The following is a 13,582-nucleotide window of genomic DNA, read 5'->3' as shown; positions in this document are numbered from 1 at the left end:
CGTACTGCTATCAGTCTAAAAAAAGAAAAGAAAAAAACATCGTGCATCCCGAGTCATCCTCATCATCATTTTGTTTGCAGAACAGCCAAGAGATCATCTGGAAGACACAAGTGAACACCTCTGCTCCATGCTACCCTCTCTTCCATCCCAGAGGCTGCAACCTTCGACTTCACCCCTCCCGCCTCAAAAGGTCCTTACGCCAGCCCGGCCCCTCCCAAAGACGTCTTTTCACCCTGGCCCATAATGCATCTCTGCACCCCATCTGCCCGGCCGAAAGAAAGGCGGACTTTCTCCGTTCCTCTCGGCCCGAAGTCTCCGCGACGAGTCCTGCGGTGCCTCGCTCGGTCGCTCCGCTCCAACCCAGCTACATCCTCCTTCAAAGAGATGCTACGTTGCAACTTCCGCCCACTGCTGAGTCGCAACCCAAACCCGTCCCGGCTCTGAAGGGACCGATCGCGTCACACGCACACCGGCCAGAGGAGGGACCCAACACGTACTATGAAAACACATCATTGTGTCAACAGGCTGGACGCCACTGGACCAATGCAGAGGAGAAAGGACAAGGAGAGGAAGATGATCAGGCAAGAGGAAAAGAAGCACAAGAAGAGCGAGTGCGGCAGGCAGAAGGAAAGGAAGGACAAGGAGAGGAAGAGGAGCAGGCAGGAAGAAAGGAAGGACAAGGAGAGGAAGAGGAGCAGGCAGGAAGAAAGGAAGGACAAGGAGAAGAAGAGGAACAGGCAGAAGGACAAGGGGAGGAAGAGGAGCACAGAGGTGGAAAGGAGGGACAAGGGGAGGAAGAGGAGCAGGAAGAAGAAGGACAAGGGGAGGAAGAGGAGCACGGAGGAAAGGAAGGACAAGAGGAGGAAGAGGAGCAGGAAGAAGGACAAGGGGAGGAAGAGGAGCAGGCAGGAGGAGAGGAAGGACAGGGAGAGGAAGAGGAGCAGGCAGAAGAAGGACAAGGGGAGGAAGAGGAGCGGGGAGGAGAGGAGGAAGAAGAGCCAGGAGACGGAGAGAAGGATGAAGATCAAGAAAGGCAAGAGGAGGAGGAGGATGAAGACTTTGATGAGCTCACGCAGGATGAAGACGAGGAGGAGGCATTGTCGTCTGCATCTGAGGAGTCTCTTCTGTCCATCCCGGAGCTGCAGGTAATGTTTACCCTCTGCCTTTGGGCGCGCACAGCGGCGGATCTTTGACCCTTGCCCCCTCAGGAGACCATGAAGCAGCTGGCCTGGCTGGCATCTAAGAGGAGGCTCGGCGCCGACGCGGAGTCTGAGGAAGACCACTCGCCGACCTCGCCGGGTTCGCAAGAGGAAGAGGAGGAGGAGGAAGAAGCACCCAAAGGAGACGAGCCCAGCAGGAAGACGACGACGACGACGGAAGACGACGACGGCGCAAACGCCTGCGAGGAGGAAACACCCCGAACAGGACGAAGAGGAGGAGGGATACGAGGAAGAGGTTGGAATTATTTCACAATCTTGTCTATTTGCATTTAGATACTTTATTCATCCACAAGGGAAATTCACTCTAGGATTACTGATGGGGGGAAAAAAAGTGTTCATACTAATACTAGGGTTAGCAATTTTTCTTTACTTTCTCCAAAGTCAGAAGTTTGCATACAGTGAGATTACTATGCCTTGAAAGGGAACTCTGATTTTAATACGTACTTCCACAAATACATCCACTGACCTCTACATTTCAAATGCAGTTTTACATATTTAGAAATTATTCTTTTAAATTAGAAAAATATTTTTTGTTTATAGCCGCCGTTTTGCATGCGCAAAGCATTCTGGGATTTATGACAATGTTTCCTGTTTGCAACTGTACTTTACTGCCTTCTCTTATATTAGCTAAATATTTAAATTTGTATTGCACGCTTGTATTGAAAACTGGCATCTATTGCAATAAAGCTAAAAAAAAACATTGCTGCCCTCTGCTGAGCTAAAAGCTGCCACAACTTACAGCTAAATGTACAGCAGCTTTCCCTCATGTTGAAAATCATTTCCGGATTTGAATCACGCCGCCGCACTGACTCAAGCCATATAAATAGTATGGAAAGCATCAGATATGTTCTGCATCAATACTGAACTATATTCAGAATCTATAATGTGCCTGTGGATGAAAAAGCCTGCGTTCAAATGAATGATGCTTTTATTCTTGTCCAAATCCCCTATTTAGAAATCTGCTAATTAATTAATGTCTCTTTTTATGGTTTAACAAATGTGATAAAGTACTAAGTGTACAGTGTGCCCCAAGGTATTCATCCACTCAAAGCTGTGCATGTACGATTTGCGATGTAGCCGTACAAGAATGAATGGCAAGCTGGTGTACAGTCGTCAATCACTGACTACAACTACTCAGTTAAACGTGACATTGTCTTTGATGGAGACAGTGATGTTAACTTGCAGGATGTATTTATTTTATTTTACCTGATGACTCCAGTGAACGCGGTCAGATTTGAAAATGAAACGAGCTCTTCATACTACACAGCACGCTCTCTTTCTCAGTCGGCTTTGCCAAGCGGCAGCCGAAACGCCACCCAAAAATGACCAACTCAAGCTTCTGCACGGCCGTCAACGTTATTCTCAGCACCATTTTCATTGCCGATTAATTCCTTTCTCTCCTCATGTCTTTGATCACACCCTGGCTCAAACTGAAAAGGCTGGACCAGTGTTCATCGCTAAAAAACCCGGCTAAAGTGGGCATATCCCCTTTTGACATCACTAGCCAGCGACGCAAACAACAATGGCGACCAACGTTCAAATAACGTTTCGTAAAAATAGATAAACCCGGAAACGATTTTTCGAAAGTTGTATCTTACTGTTATGTTTCTTATATTGAAAAAGATCATATAAACCAAACGTCATTACAATCCGAGTTCTTTTTAAGCAATTTGGGAAAATCCAGACGATGATGTCATTCCCTTGGAAGCTTCTGATAGAAGAGAGATTTCCCAAAAAATGACAATCTGTCCAAATGCAAAGTCTGGTTGAAATGACCACTTCAACGTAAGTACAGTGCACCAAGAATTTTGAAAATCAGATGATGGGTTCTGGAGAACTTGAGTTTTATGTGTGGGGGGGGGGTTAAAAAAATGGCTTCTTTTGTGTGATATCGCCTATCGAAAATCTGGTTAAAAATTTGAGGGGAAAAAAATTATAACTTTATTATTTTTCACCATATTACTACAAACATTTACTCATGGCCATGCTGAATTCTATTTTGAATGTATTTCTTAAGAAGCTCATTTAAAGGCCCTAATTAGCATAAATTGACAACGTTTTGTTAAAATGTCAACATTTATTAAAAGTGGTCTATATTTTTTTCTAAAGGAAAGTAATGAGGCTAAGCTATTCAAATGTACACATGAAACCCATAATGTACTTTTACTCATGGGGTCCTTGGGGCTACCTAGTGCACGATCATTTTCAAATCACTTCTGCAACATTCCTAGAAAATCACAATGTCCCTTCACTAGTTAGCTATTTTTAGAACAGGCCAGGGGCTACTCATGGGGAACTTGGGGACCACCTGGGGCCCACGGGCACCACGTTGGTGACCCTTGTGTTAGATATACAGTGGTGTGAAAAGGTTTTTGCCCCCTTCCTGATTTTTCTCTCCTTTTTTTTTCATGTTTGTCACACTTAAAATGTTTCCCATCATCGAACACATTTAAATATTAGTCAAAGACAACACAAGTAAACACAAAATGCAGTTTTTAAAAGAGAAAAACATTAAACGCTACATAGCCCTGTGTGGAAAAAGTGATTGCCCCCTACACCAAATATCTGGTCGGGCCACCCTTAACAGCAACAACTGCAATCAAGCATTTCCAATAACTTGCAATGAGTCTCTTACAGTGCTGAAAAGGAATTTTGGCCCACTCATCTTTGCAGAATTGTTGTAATTCAGCCACAGTGGAGGCTTTTCGAGGATGAATCGCCTTTTCAAGATCATGCCATAGCATTTCAATAGGATTCTGGTCAAGACTTTGACGAGGGCACTTCCAAGTCTTCATTTTGTTTTTCTTCAGCCATTCAGGGGTGGACTTGCTTGTGTGTTTTGGATCTTTGTCCTGCTGCAGAACCCAAGTTTGTTTCAGTTGAAGGTCACGAACAGATGGGCGGACATTCTCTTTCAGGATTTTTTGATAGACAGCAGAATTCTTCCAGGTCCTGAAGTGGCAAAAGAGCCCCAGACCATCACACCGTCACCACCATATTTTACTGTTTGTATGATGTTCTTCTGAAATGCTGTGCTACATTTACGCCAGGTGTAACAAGACACACACCTGATGAAAATGTTAAACTTTTGTCTCGTCAGACCACAGAATATTTTTTCCCAAAGTCTAGGGTATCATCGTCTTCTGGCAAAGTTAAGACGAGCCTTAATCTTCATTTTGCTCAGCAGTGGTTTTCGTCTTGGAACTCTGCCATGCAGGCCATTTTTGCCCAGTCTCTTTCTTATGGTGGAGTCATGAACACCTTAACTGAAGCAGCGCCTGCAGTTCTTTGGATGTCTTTTGTGACCTCTTGGATCAGTCGTCGCTGCGCTCTTGGGGTAATTTTGGTCGGCCGGCCACTCCTGGGAAGGTTCACCACTGTGAATGTCTATGTTTTTGCAATTTGTGGATAATGGCTCTCACTGTGGTTCGCTGGAGTCCCAAAGCTTTAGAAATGGCTTAATAACCTTTCCCACATTGATGGATCTCAGTTACTTTTTCTCATTTGTTCCGGAATCTCTTAAGATCTCTGCATGATGTCTAGCTTTTGAGAATCTTTTGGTTTACTTCAGTTTGTCAGGCAGTTCTTATTTAAATGATTTCTTGATTGAGAATAGGTGTGGCGGTATCAGGCCTGGGTGTGGCTAGAGAAATGGAACTGCATTATGATAAACCGCAGTTAAATCTGGAGTGGGAGGGTAGGGCCGCTGGGCACTGCTTGGCACCGCTGCCCCGGAGCCAAAACCCCCTGACCCAAATACCGCCGTCCCCCAGAAATCAGTGAATGTAGTGCATTTAAAAAATGGGGATGGGTGTGTGTAATGCATTAAAAGGCCTGGGGGGCAGGCAGGGTGCAGGAGGAAAGCGTCTAGACCGGGAACCAGCACTGACATACCGAATCCCGGTGTGACGTCTGCATCCCCCCGACCCCGCACCGGCCCCCCCAAGAAACCCTGAGTATGTGTGTGTGCCCGGATGTGATTAATGAGAAAATATTTCCAGTGATTGGCGTGAGTGTGTGCTGGCAGAAGAAGTGAGGGATTAAGAGGCAGGGCTTCTGCAGGCTGGGGCCACCCGGCGGGACAACCACAGGGAGAGGACCGTCACACCCAGCCCCGCAGTACCGTCCCCTGGAAGCCCCTGGGGTATTTGGAGTGCATTGCCTGCCTATGTTAGATGAAGAGAAGCCTGTTTTATGCATATTGTATTGAGGAAAATGTGTTCTGTGGAACACTTTATATTGTATAAGATGTAAATTTGTATTTGTTTGTCATCCTAAACATATCTGCATCCAGTAATTTCGGTCAGTAGACATAAAAAGGTCTTCTTCCCATTTAGTGATTGGTAAGTGCATTGATTTTGTACATGATATTAATTTACTAACCTTTCCCCCCCTTTGTGGGAGAAGCTTCATTATTTGCCTAACAAACTCCGGCGTTTGAAGGGTGCTCTAAAGTGTTGGGATACTTTTTTTTAATTGCTGTTTTTAATTTATTATTTATCTATTTAAAAATGTTGTTAAATGGTTGTTGTAGGTAGTCAATTCCCCATTGTTCCCATGTGCTAAAAAAAGGGAGATGCTGTTGTTAATTTTGAAATCTGGATTGTGCTAGATTGGGGAGAGCATATTGGGAGCTAATTGAGACTCTGTAGCTTCTAGACTTTTCCACCAAGACGTAAAGGTGAATCAGAATCAGAATCATCTTTATTTGCCAAGTATGTCCAAAACACACAAGGAATTTGTCTCCGGTAGTTGGAGCCGCTCTAGTACAACAGACAGTCAATTTACAGAACACTTTGGGGACAGCAAGACATTGACAAAAAACAATTGTGCAAAAAGATGCAGAGTCCTCTAGCACTTAGAGATTATTGAGTTCTTGAAACAGTTATGGCGTTTGAGACTTGTAGAAATAAATGGGAACTTTGAGAGTTACATGTTATTGCAGTCTGTCTGTTCTAAAAAGAGACAATCGGGAGTCTCAAATGTGGCTATTGGTTAGCCAAAGAATAGGGTTTAAAATTGGGAGCATTTAGTTTTCTGAAGAGTTGATTAACACATTCTAGTTTTCTTATTCTTTGAGTACAACTTTCTTATGGCAGAATCTGAGGTGCATTGCGAATAAATAGTTTGAGATAAAGTTTTCATTTTTACTGTAGCTGTTCGTCCCAGGAGTGATATCGGTGATTTATTCCAGCGTTTTAAGTCAGATGAAATTTTTTCCAGAAGTGGTGTGTAATTTAGACTGGTGAGCTCTGTGAGTTTTTGGTGAAATATTAATACCGAAATAGTTAATGTTTCCTAAAGGAATGGGGTAATCTGGGATTTGGAATGGGAATGCTTGTTTGTGCCCTGACATTGGCTGGTGACCAGTCCAGGGTGTGCCCCACTTCTCTCAGCTGCGGCAGACTCCAGCTCACCCTAACACAACCCAATGGATGGATGAATGATATGTAACAAAGTTGTCTATTTACAATTTCTATAAAGTGACCCCTTCAACAGTGTCGTTGTCTGTAATATTTTTGTCGTACGGGTGGACTTTGTCAGGTCAACAGAGTCGACCTCTTCGAGGGGCGCGTCGAGCTCGGCAAGAGCGTCCCAGTAAAGATGAGAGGAAAGTGAGTCTGCTGTACGATGAAAACATGCTGGAGAACGACCCTCAGCGTCACAGCAAGGATGTGGCCTTCGCTCACAGTTACCTCAACAGGGTGAGACCATATGGCCTTCAAATAAACTCACCTTATTTTCACCCAAATTACATTTAGCGTTTTTTTTTTCCCGCCCCACTTCACTTATTGTCAAATCCGTATGCCATGGGTTAACGATAATGTCTCCGTCAAAATGTGTCTGCTTGCTATTAGAGGATGTCCCAGCATGCCTAGTGTCGTTGTTAAAATGCTGTTTTTTGTCAGTTATCACGTGCAAATCAAAATCAAAAATAGGCCATTGTTTTTTTCGACCTCTGACCCGTGTTCAGGTTCGGGAGGCATTGCACGACGTCCCGGAGAAGATGGAGGAGTTTGTGTCTCTGCTGAACGACCTCGAGCGGCTCGAAGGACAGGAAGTTGTCCGTGTCTTCAGGAAGCTGCGCTGTATCCTGGGAAACCGAACAGAATTAACGCAGGACTTTGCTGCCTTCCTGCATCCCGAGCAGGCGCTCGAGTGCGGCCTGGTGAGCAGTGTTGTTTTTGGCAGCCGTTTTAATTTTAATCTTTGGATGAAAATGCTTATTAGTCTCAGTCACATTTTAGTCATTTCAGGGTGTGATTTTTTTGTTTGTTTTTGTTTTTTGTCCAGTTTTAGTTGACGAAAACTCAAAAAGATTGAGTGAGGCTGGATTTTAACCCGCAACCTCACAACTGTGAGGCAGGTGTGCTAACCAGTTGTCCACCGTGCCGCCTATTTAATAATAATTTTGATTTAATTTCATCATTTTCTTTTTCACTTTTTTAAAAAATTTATCTTACAATTTGTACACAGACACACATGGCTAAAAACCTTTAGCCATGACTGTATATCCGTCTCCCCCATTTATCTCCCGTTTCACTCCCAAATGTTCTTCTTGCCCTCCACGAGGCCATAATCTAATTGCGATTGTCCAACCAGACGTCGTCGGCAACTGAAGTTGCTCGTTAACAAAGTTAAATCACCCCCAAGACATAGTAACAGCAATAGTATTGGATTACAATAAAATAAAAAGTCAAGCAGTCAAGTAAGAGCAGCATGGCCTGTCTCAAACTTTATCACTAACACAGCGCGACGGTTCACGTAGTCATTCCTGTTCGTGTGTGGTGAGTTTATCAAAGAATAGTAGGAAAGGTTTCCACATACAGTATTATAAAATTTCTTTTCAGGACCACAGAGCATGTACTTAATTCTCTCAAGCCTAGAATCAAACGGCGTGCCAATAGTGTGATAAAAGCAACATTAATAATTTTGACAAAATGCTTCCATGTTAGGAAAATAAAATGTTCTCAACTATGAAGCAAGCAAAACAAAAATATGATAGCTTATTAACCACATGACTAGCCCGCACTCTTTTTGATATTTTGTTCTGAACAATGGCCAAAATTACAATGTATTTGTGCTGTTTGTTTGCTTTTTATTTAGTTTTTTTGGGGGGGTGGGGGGGGCAGCAAAAGGTTTAAAATGAAAGCAGGCACAAATCCACGACCCATGAAGGATCCAAGGATTACCTGCCCAAACATTGCCTGCCTAAAAATACAAACAACATGAGTTTTTTGCAGTGCGTGCATTTTGAACATCTTACAGCCCACCCACTAACATTTTGGTGTAGTCTCATCAACCAAGCCTGGCACAGGTCTCGTGATGGTTTAATCTTCAAAAGAGCCTTGTTTTGCTTGTCATGAAGAAAAGGGGGGTCAACGACGTCATTTCATTATCGTCAATGAAAAAAACACTCCTGGTAAGCAGCAAGCAGAGCGGCATTACGATTACGATGAGGCGGGGGGGAAAAGACTTGTTCTCATAGAGAATACCTTAAATACTTGAAGACAAAGTTACTGGTAAATGTAAATGGGCTTTCGCAGCGCTTTTCTACCTTCAAGGTACTCTTAAGCGCTTTTTTGTGCAGTCTCCTCATTCACCCACTGATGACACAGCATCAGGAGGAACTGGGGGTTCAGCATCTTGCTGAAGGACACTTAGACATGGTCACAGGGACCAAGGATCGAACCCACAACCTTTGGATTGAGAGATGACCACTCTGCCTCCTGAGACGTGCCGCCCCCACTTGTGGGGTTCTTTATCTTTAGGGCTGCAACTAACTAATAAGCTACAAATTTTAATAATCGATTCTGTTAATTATTTTTTCAAGGAATCTGATGACAAAAAAGTTTCTTTACTCAAAAAAGGGCATTTCAAATTGAGAGTGCAGAAAATGCACATACATAAATGGATTATGATTCAGTGACTGGTTTGATCCATAGCATCATTCAGAAAATCAGCAAAAATGTTTTTTTTTTAATTAAATAAAGGATGTTTGCAAATGTCTTATTTTGATAAATCACAAAACTAACCAGTCTGTTTTATGAATATAATAAATATCATTATTTATTGCCTTATTATTATAATAAATGTAAGAAATTCTTATGTATTTGGACAATTTTAAGTTAGAAATGGTCGCTAAACAATAATTGCTTGTCAAACATTATTGATTAATTTGATAATTGATTGATTCTCGATTAATCATTGCACCTCTATCTTTGCAGAGAGGTCAGACAATTGGACATGGAGACATGCAGCATCTCGGTCTTGCCATAGGGGGTCTCAAACACGGATTTTTATACCTTCCAACATGTAAATGATCTCATCGATAGACAGACAAACAGACAGACACTGTCAGGTGGTCCAAGAAAAAGAAAAAAAACCAGCATGTGGCCAAATAGGGAGGTCTCAATGGGGGAGGGTTCCTTCGTCTTGGTGAAATGCATGCAGTTGCCTTCACACCTACACCTTTGGCACACCTACACCTTTTGCACACCTCCACTTTTCACTATGCACTATTGAAGGTACGAAAACACTCAAACCAGTTGCACAATATCAAATATGACATTTTCCATGACTATACTTTTCCGTGTGTGCAGTTTCAAGAGCAACAGGCCTTTGAGCGCAGTCGGCGTTTCTTGCGACAACTGGAGATCACGTTCGGAGATAATCCGTCTCACTACAACAAGATCATCAAGGCTCTGCAGCCTGGACCGCACCTCACCCCCGCCAGCATCAACGAGGTATGTTCACCTGTCCACAGCAAAAGTAAATGATATTTTTCTCAGATTTTAGTCAATGCAAATCACAGTCAGCATCATTTTTAAGTCATCAACCCAGAAGCTCAGAGAGGCTATTCTGACATTCTGCAAAGAAATTCAAGGAGAAACTCTCCAAAAAGTTACAAGTTCAATGAATTTAAGAATTGAGAAGCTGCTATCAAATAAGGGGGCCTATGTTAAAATGTTTCTTGATCTGTTAAGATGTTTTTCATTGAAGTAGCTTTTGATTGCTGCAAATTCAACAAATGACTATTTCAGTTCTTTAAGGCCATGTCCACACAGAAACGGAGCCGGAGGCGTTTATAAAACGTTTCTCGTAAACACTGAATTGTTTCAAAGAAAGCGTGCGTCCACAACAAGACGCTGACGAGAAAGATGCCTAAACGCTGAAATGTATATGCTTAGCCTGAAGTGGCGCGCAACAGGAAGTCACCGGAAAACAGCGAAGAAGAAGTCTCAACAGAGAAGAAGAGAAGACTGAAGGCCGCTATACTCCCGTGGCCGACAACGCCCGCGTTGCATCACGTGACCGACGAATTGGCCCGCACTGCCCCTCTGTGTAGCTTGACGCGAACACGGCAAAAATTGTTGCTGCACCTCGAACGCCGCGGAGATCTCTCGTGATTGGTCCGTTTTAGTCACATGCTGTGATGATGTACTCAGCGTGCCCCTTGGTTCTACATACCATCTACGCCGCCGCCTTCTCGATCGATTTTGCAGCATAATTAAAGGTAACATCTGGTCATCTAGGTCCATTCTAGCAGACACTGTTCCACAGTCGCCATTGTTGTTGCTTTGTTCCTTGTTACTAAAAGGAAAGTAAAAACGCCTACCGGAAATGGCCCAAAAAATGCAGAGGAAACTCCACCCTGTGGTGTCCGAGCCAATACCAGCCGTAGCGACACCCCCGACTTGGGGGTGAACCGCAGTACAGCAAAATGTGCCGGCATCCTTGGTCCTTTCGTCTTCTTGATGTCCACACACATGGAAAGCACTGATGACTGTGACATCCCTATCTTAGTGTCGCCGTAGGCGCACAGCTCAAAAGGGGGGTGTTGTAGCTACATACATACATATGCGCCGAACGGCCACACGCGAACTGGGGCCACCACATCATCAGACGCCGACAACTACGTCATCATTCATGAAAAGATGCCTATGTGCTTTACGCACCGGAACGCGAGGGGCGGCGTTTTGAGATGTATCCACTCTGGGACCCAATTAAAAGAGAGATTGTTTTTGGGCTCCTAAAACACCGCCTCCTTGTGGACGGAATTTCAAAATGGTAAGAAACTTTTGCAGTTACACACAAATGTGTTTCCTTGTGGAGAGGGCCTAAACCCTGTCAAATGTCTTGAAACTCTGCCATTCAAGTTTTATTTTTTATTTTTGAAAAAGATAATGTTATGTGGTTTGTTTAAAAACAGTCAAATTATACTCTGAACGGTAGATGGCTTGAAACCTATGCTGACTGTTATTTGCATTGAAAATTTCGAAAAATGAGAGAAAAATATAATTTGCATAATACTTTGGAATGGGGCTTATTTAGGACCTCAAGAAAGCGTTGTGGCACGTAGTCATCGATGGTTGCCGTCCTTATGTCAGCTTAAAGCCCAAATGGCCATCCTGCTCAAAGGACACCCTCATCTGCAAGCTGAATTCTGGGTGTTTTTCGACGAGCTCCGCCCACCGCCGGCTCGCCCGGGACAGTTTGAGGAAGCTCATTGGCCGGAGGAGGGTGGAATCCGCTCTGAGGTAGGGGAGGGCGGAGGCTATCTGACGGGAGGTGTGGCCAATGGCGCTTTCGAGGAAGTCACCTTACCGGACGAGGACGAGCACAAGATGGACACCGCCATGAACCGGCGTCTGAGGAAGCTGCGCTCCCGCTCGGCTGACAAGGTGGGGACAAACGGGAAGCCTCAGGGAACCTTGTCCTCACTTAGGTTGTCTTTTTGACTTGTTTTCAGGGATCTGATTGGCTGTGCCTCTGTCAAGACTCCAAGAGCCGCACGCACCGTCGGAGAGGATGCCCTCGCTGCCACGGCAACAAGGTGGAGCCCGAGGGCCGTTAGGCCTGCCGCATATTGCGCAATGTGGTCGAACCCGATTGGACTGGACCATCGCAAAAAAAAAAAAGACAACTGGCAACTCTCATCCACACATTGAGCGATTGGATATATGCATGTCCCTAACCTGTAAAAGCCGTTTGATGTTGAACTCAAGAGTCTCCATCCATCCTTTTTCTTCTGCTTATCTGAGTTCGGGTTGCTGGGGCAGTAGCTTTAGCAGGTAAGCCCAGACTTCCCTCTCCCCAGCCACTTCATCCAGCTCTCCGGGGGGCATCCCGAGGCGTTCCTAGGCCACCCGGGAGACGTAGTCTCTCCAGCGTGTCCTGGGTCGTCCCCCCAGACTCTGCTTCCTCATGGGAAGGCGTGTCAGTGGAATTGAGGTCTTTAAAGTGTTCTCCTCACCGACTCACAACGTCCCGAGTCAAGGTCAGCAGCGTCCCATCCCCACTATGCACAGTACTGATGGTGCACTGCTTCCCCCTCCTGAGACGCCGGATGGTGGAATAGAATTTCCTCAAAGCCGTCCGAAAGTCGTTCTCCATGGCCTCACCGAACTCCTCCCATGCCCGAGTTTTTGCCTCAGTGACCACCAAAGCTGCATTCCACTTGGCCAGCTGGTACCCAGCAGCTGCCTCAGGAGTCCCACAGGCCAAAAAGGCACGATAGGACTCCTCCTTCACCTTGATAGCATCCCTAACCGCCGGTGTCCACCAACGGGTTCGGGGATTGCCGCCACGACTGGCACGGACCACCTTGCGGCCACAGCTCCGGTCGGCCGCCTCAGCAATGGAGGCGTGGAACGCGGTCCACTTGGACTCAATGTTCCCTGCCTCCCCCTGGACGTAGGTGAAGTTCTGCTGGAGGTTGGAGTTGAAACTCCTTCTGACAGGGGATTCTGCCAGACATTCCCAGGAGACTCTCACAATATGTTTGCGCCTGCCAGGTCGGCCCGGGATCTTCCCCCACCGTCGTAGCCAGGTGGTGATCAGTTGAAAGCTTCTCCCCTTTCTTCACCCGACTGTCCAAGAAATGCGCCCGCAAGTCCTATGACACGACCACAAAGTCGATCATTGATCATTAAGAGTCTCGTTCTCTCCCATACGTTTGAACGTACCTAGCTCGGAACACAAGCTTCACTTTTTCATCCACGGGCACATAAAAAAAATATAATTATAGTTAAGTATTGTTGTAAAAGACAGTATTTGATACTTTATAATGTATTTATGGGGGTGGCACGGCAGCCGTTCTGTCTCGCTCGCTTAAAACCCGGAAATATACTTTTAGCTTGAGAGGAAGCTTATGTGCATTTTGATTGGCTGTAAGCTGCGATTAGAATTTTGAATAGCAGCAAAACCAATGGCCGACCGAATGGCCGCTCATGAAACCAAGTTTCCAAACCCCGCACACTGCGCGACAGTTCAGTCAGTTTCAGCCTCGTCGCTCGGTGTGCGACAGCCTTTAGCAATGTGATGCAATGTAACGTCATCGAGGCGGACGGCCATTAGCC

The 13,582-nt window shown here is 45.0% G+C and overlaps 1 protein-coding gene across 6 annotated transcripts in view; it reads left to right on the top strand.

Annotated features, from left to right (window-relative positions):
• Positions 1 to 13,582, top strand: part of gon4lb (gon-4 like b) — a 44,240-nt gene that overhangs the window by 29,773 nt on the left and 885 nt on the right. For 5 of the 6 annotated variants that reach the window (XM_061695472.1, XM_061695468.1, XM_061695469.1 and 2 more), the window contains 7 exons: positions 81 to 1,145; positions 1,209 to 1,455; positions 6,765 to 6,925; positions 7,195 to 7,389; positions 9,824 to 9,967; positions 11,612 to 11,905; positions 11,974 to 12,057. In XM_061695472.1, coding sequence (XP_061551456.1) covers positions 81 to 1,145; positions 1,209 to 1,455; positions 6,765 to 6,925; positions 7,195 to 7,389; positions 9,824 to 9,967; positions 11,612 to 11,905; positions 11,974 to 12,057 — 2,190 coding nt within the window. Of the gene's footprint in view, positions 1 to 80; positions 1,146 to 1,208; positions 1,456 to 6,764; positions 6,926 to 7,194; positions 7,390 to 9,448; positions 9,665 to 9,823; positions 9,968 to 11,611; positions 11,906 to 11,973; positions 12,058 to 13,582 lie in introns of those variants that run through there. The other variant, XM_061695471.1, reaches the window with a different exon arrangement.

The sequence above is a fragment of the Phycodurus eques genome, chromosome 14 (genome assembly GCF_024500275.1).
Source record: "Phycodurus eques isolate BA_2022a chromosome 14, UOR_Pequ_1.1, whole genome shotgun sequence".
Taxonomy (NCBI): Eukaryota; Metazoa; Chordata; class Actinopteri; order Syngnathiformes; family Syngnathidae; genus Phycodurus; species Phycodurus eques.
This window is presented reverse-complemented; position numbering and strand designations above follow the sequence as displayed.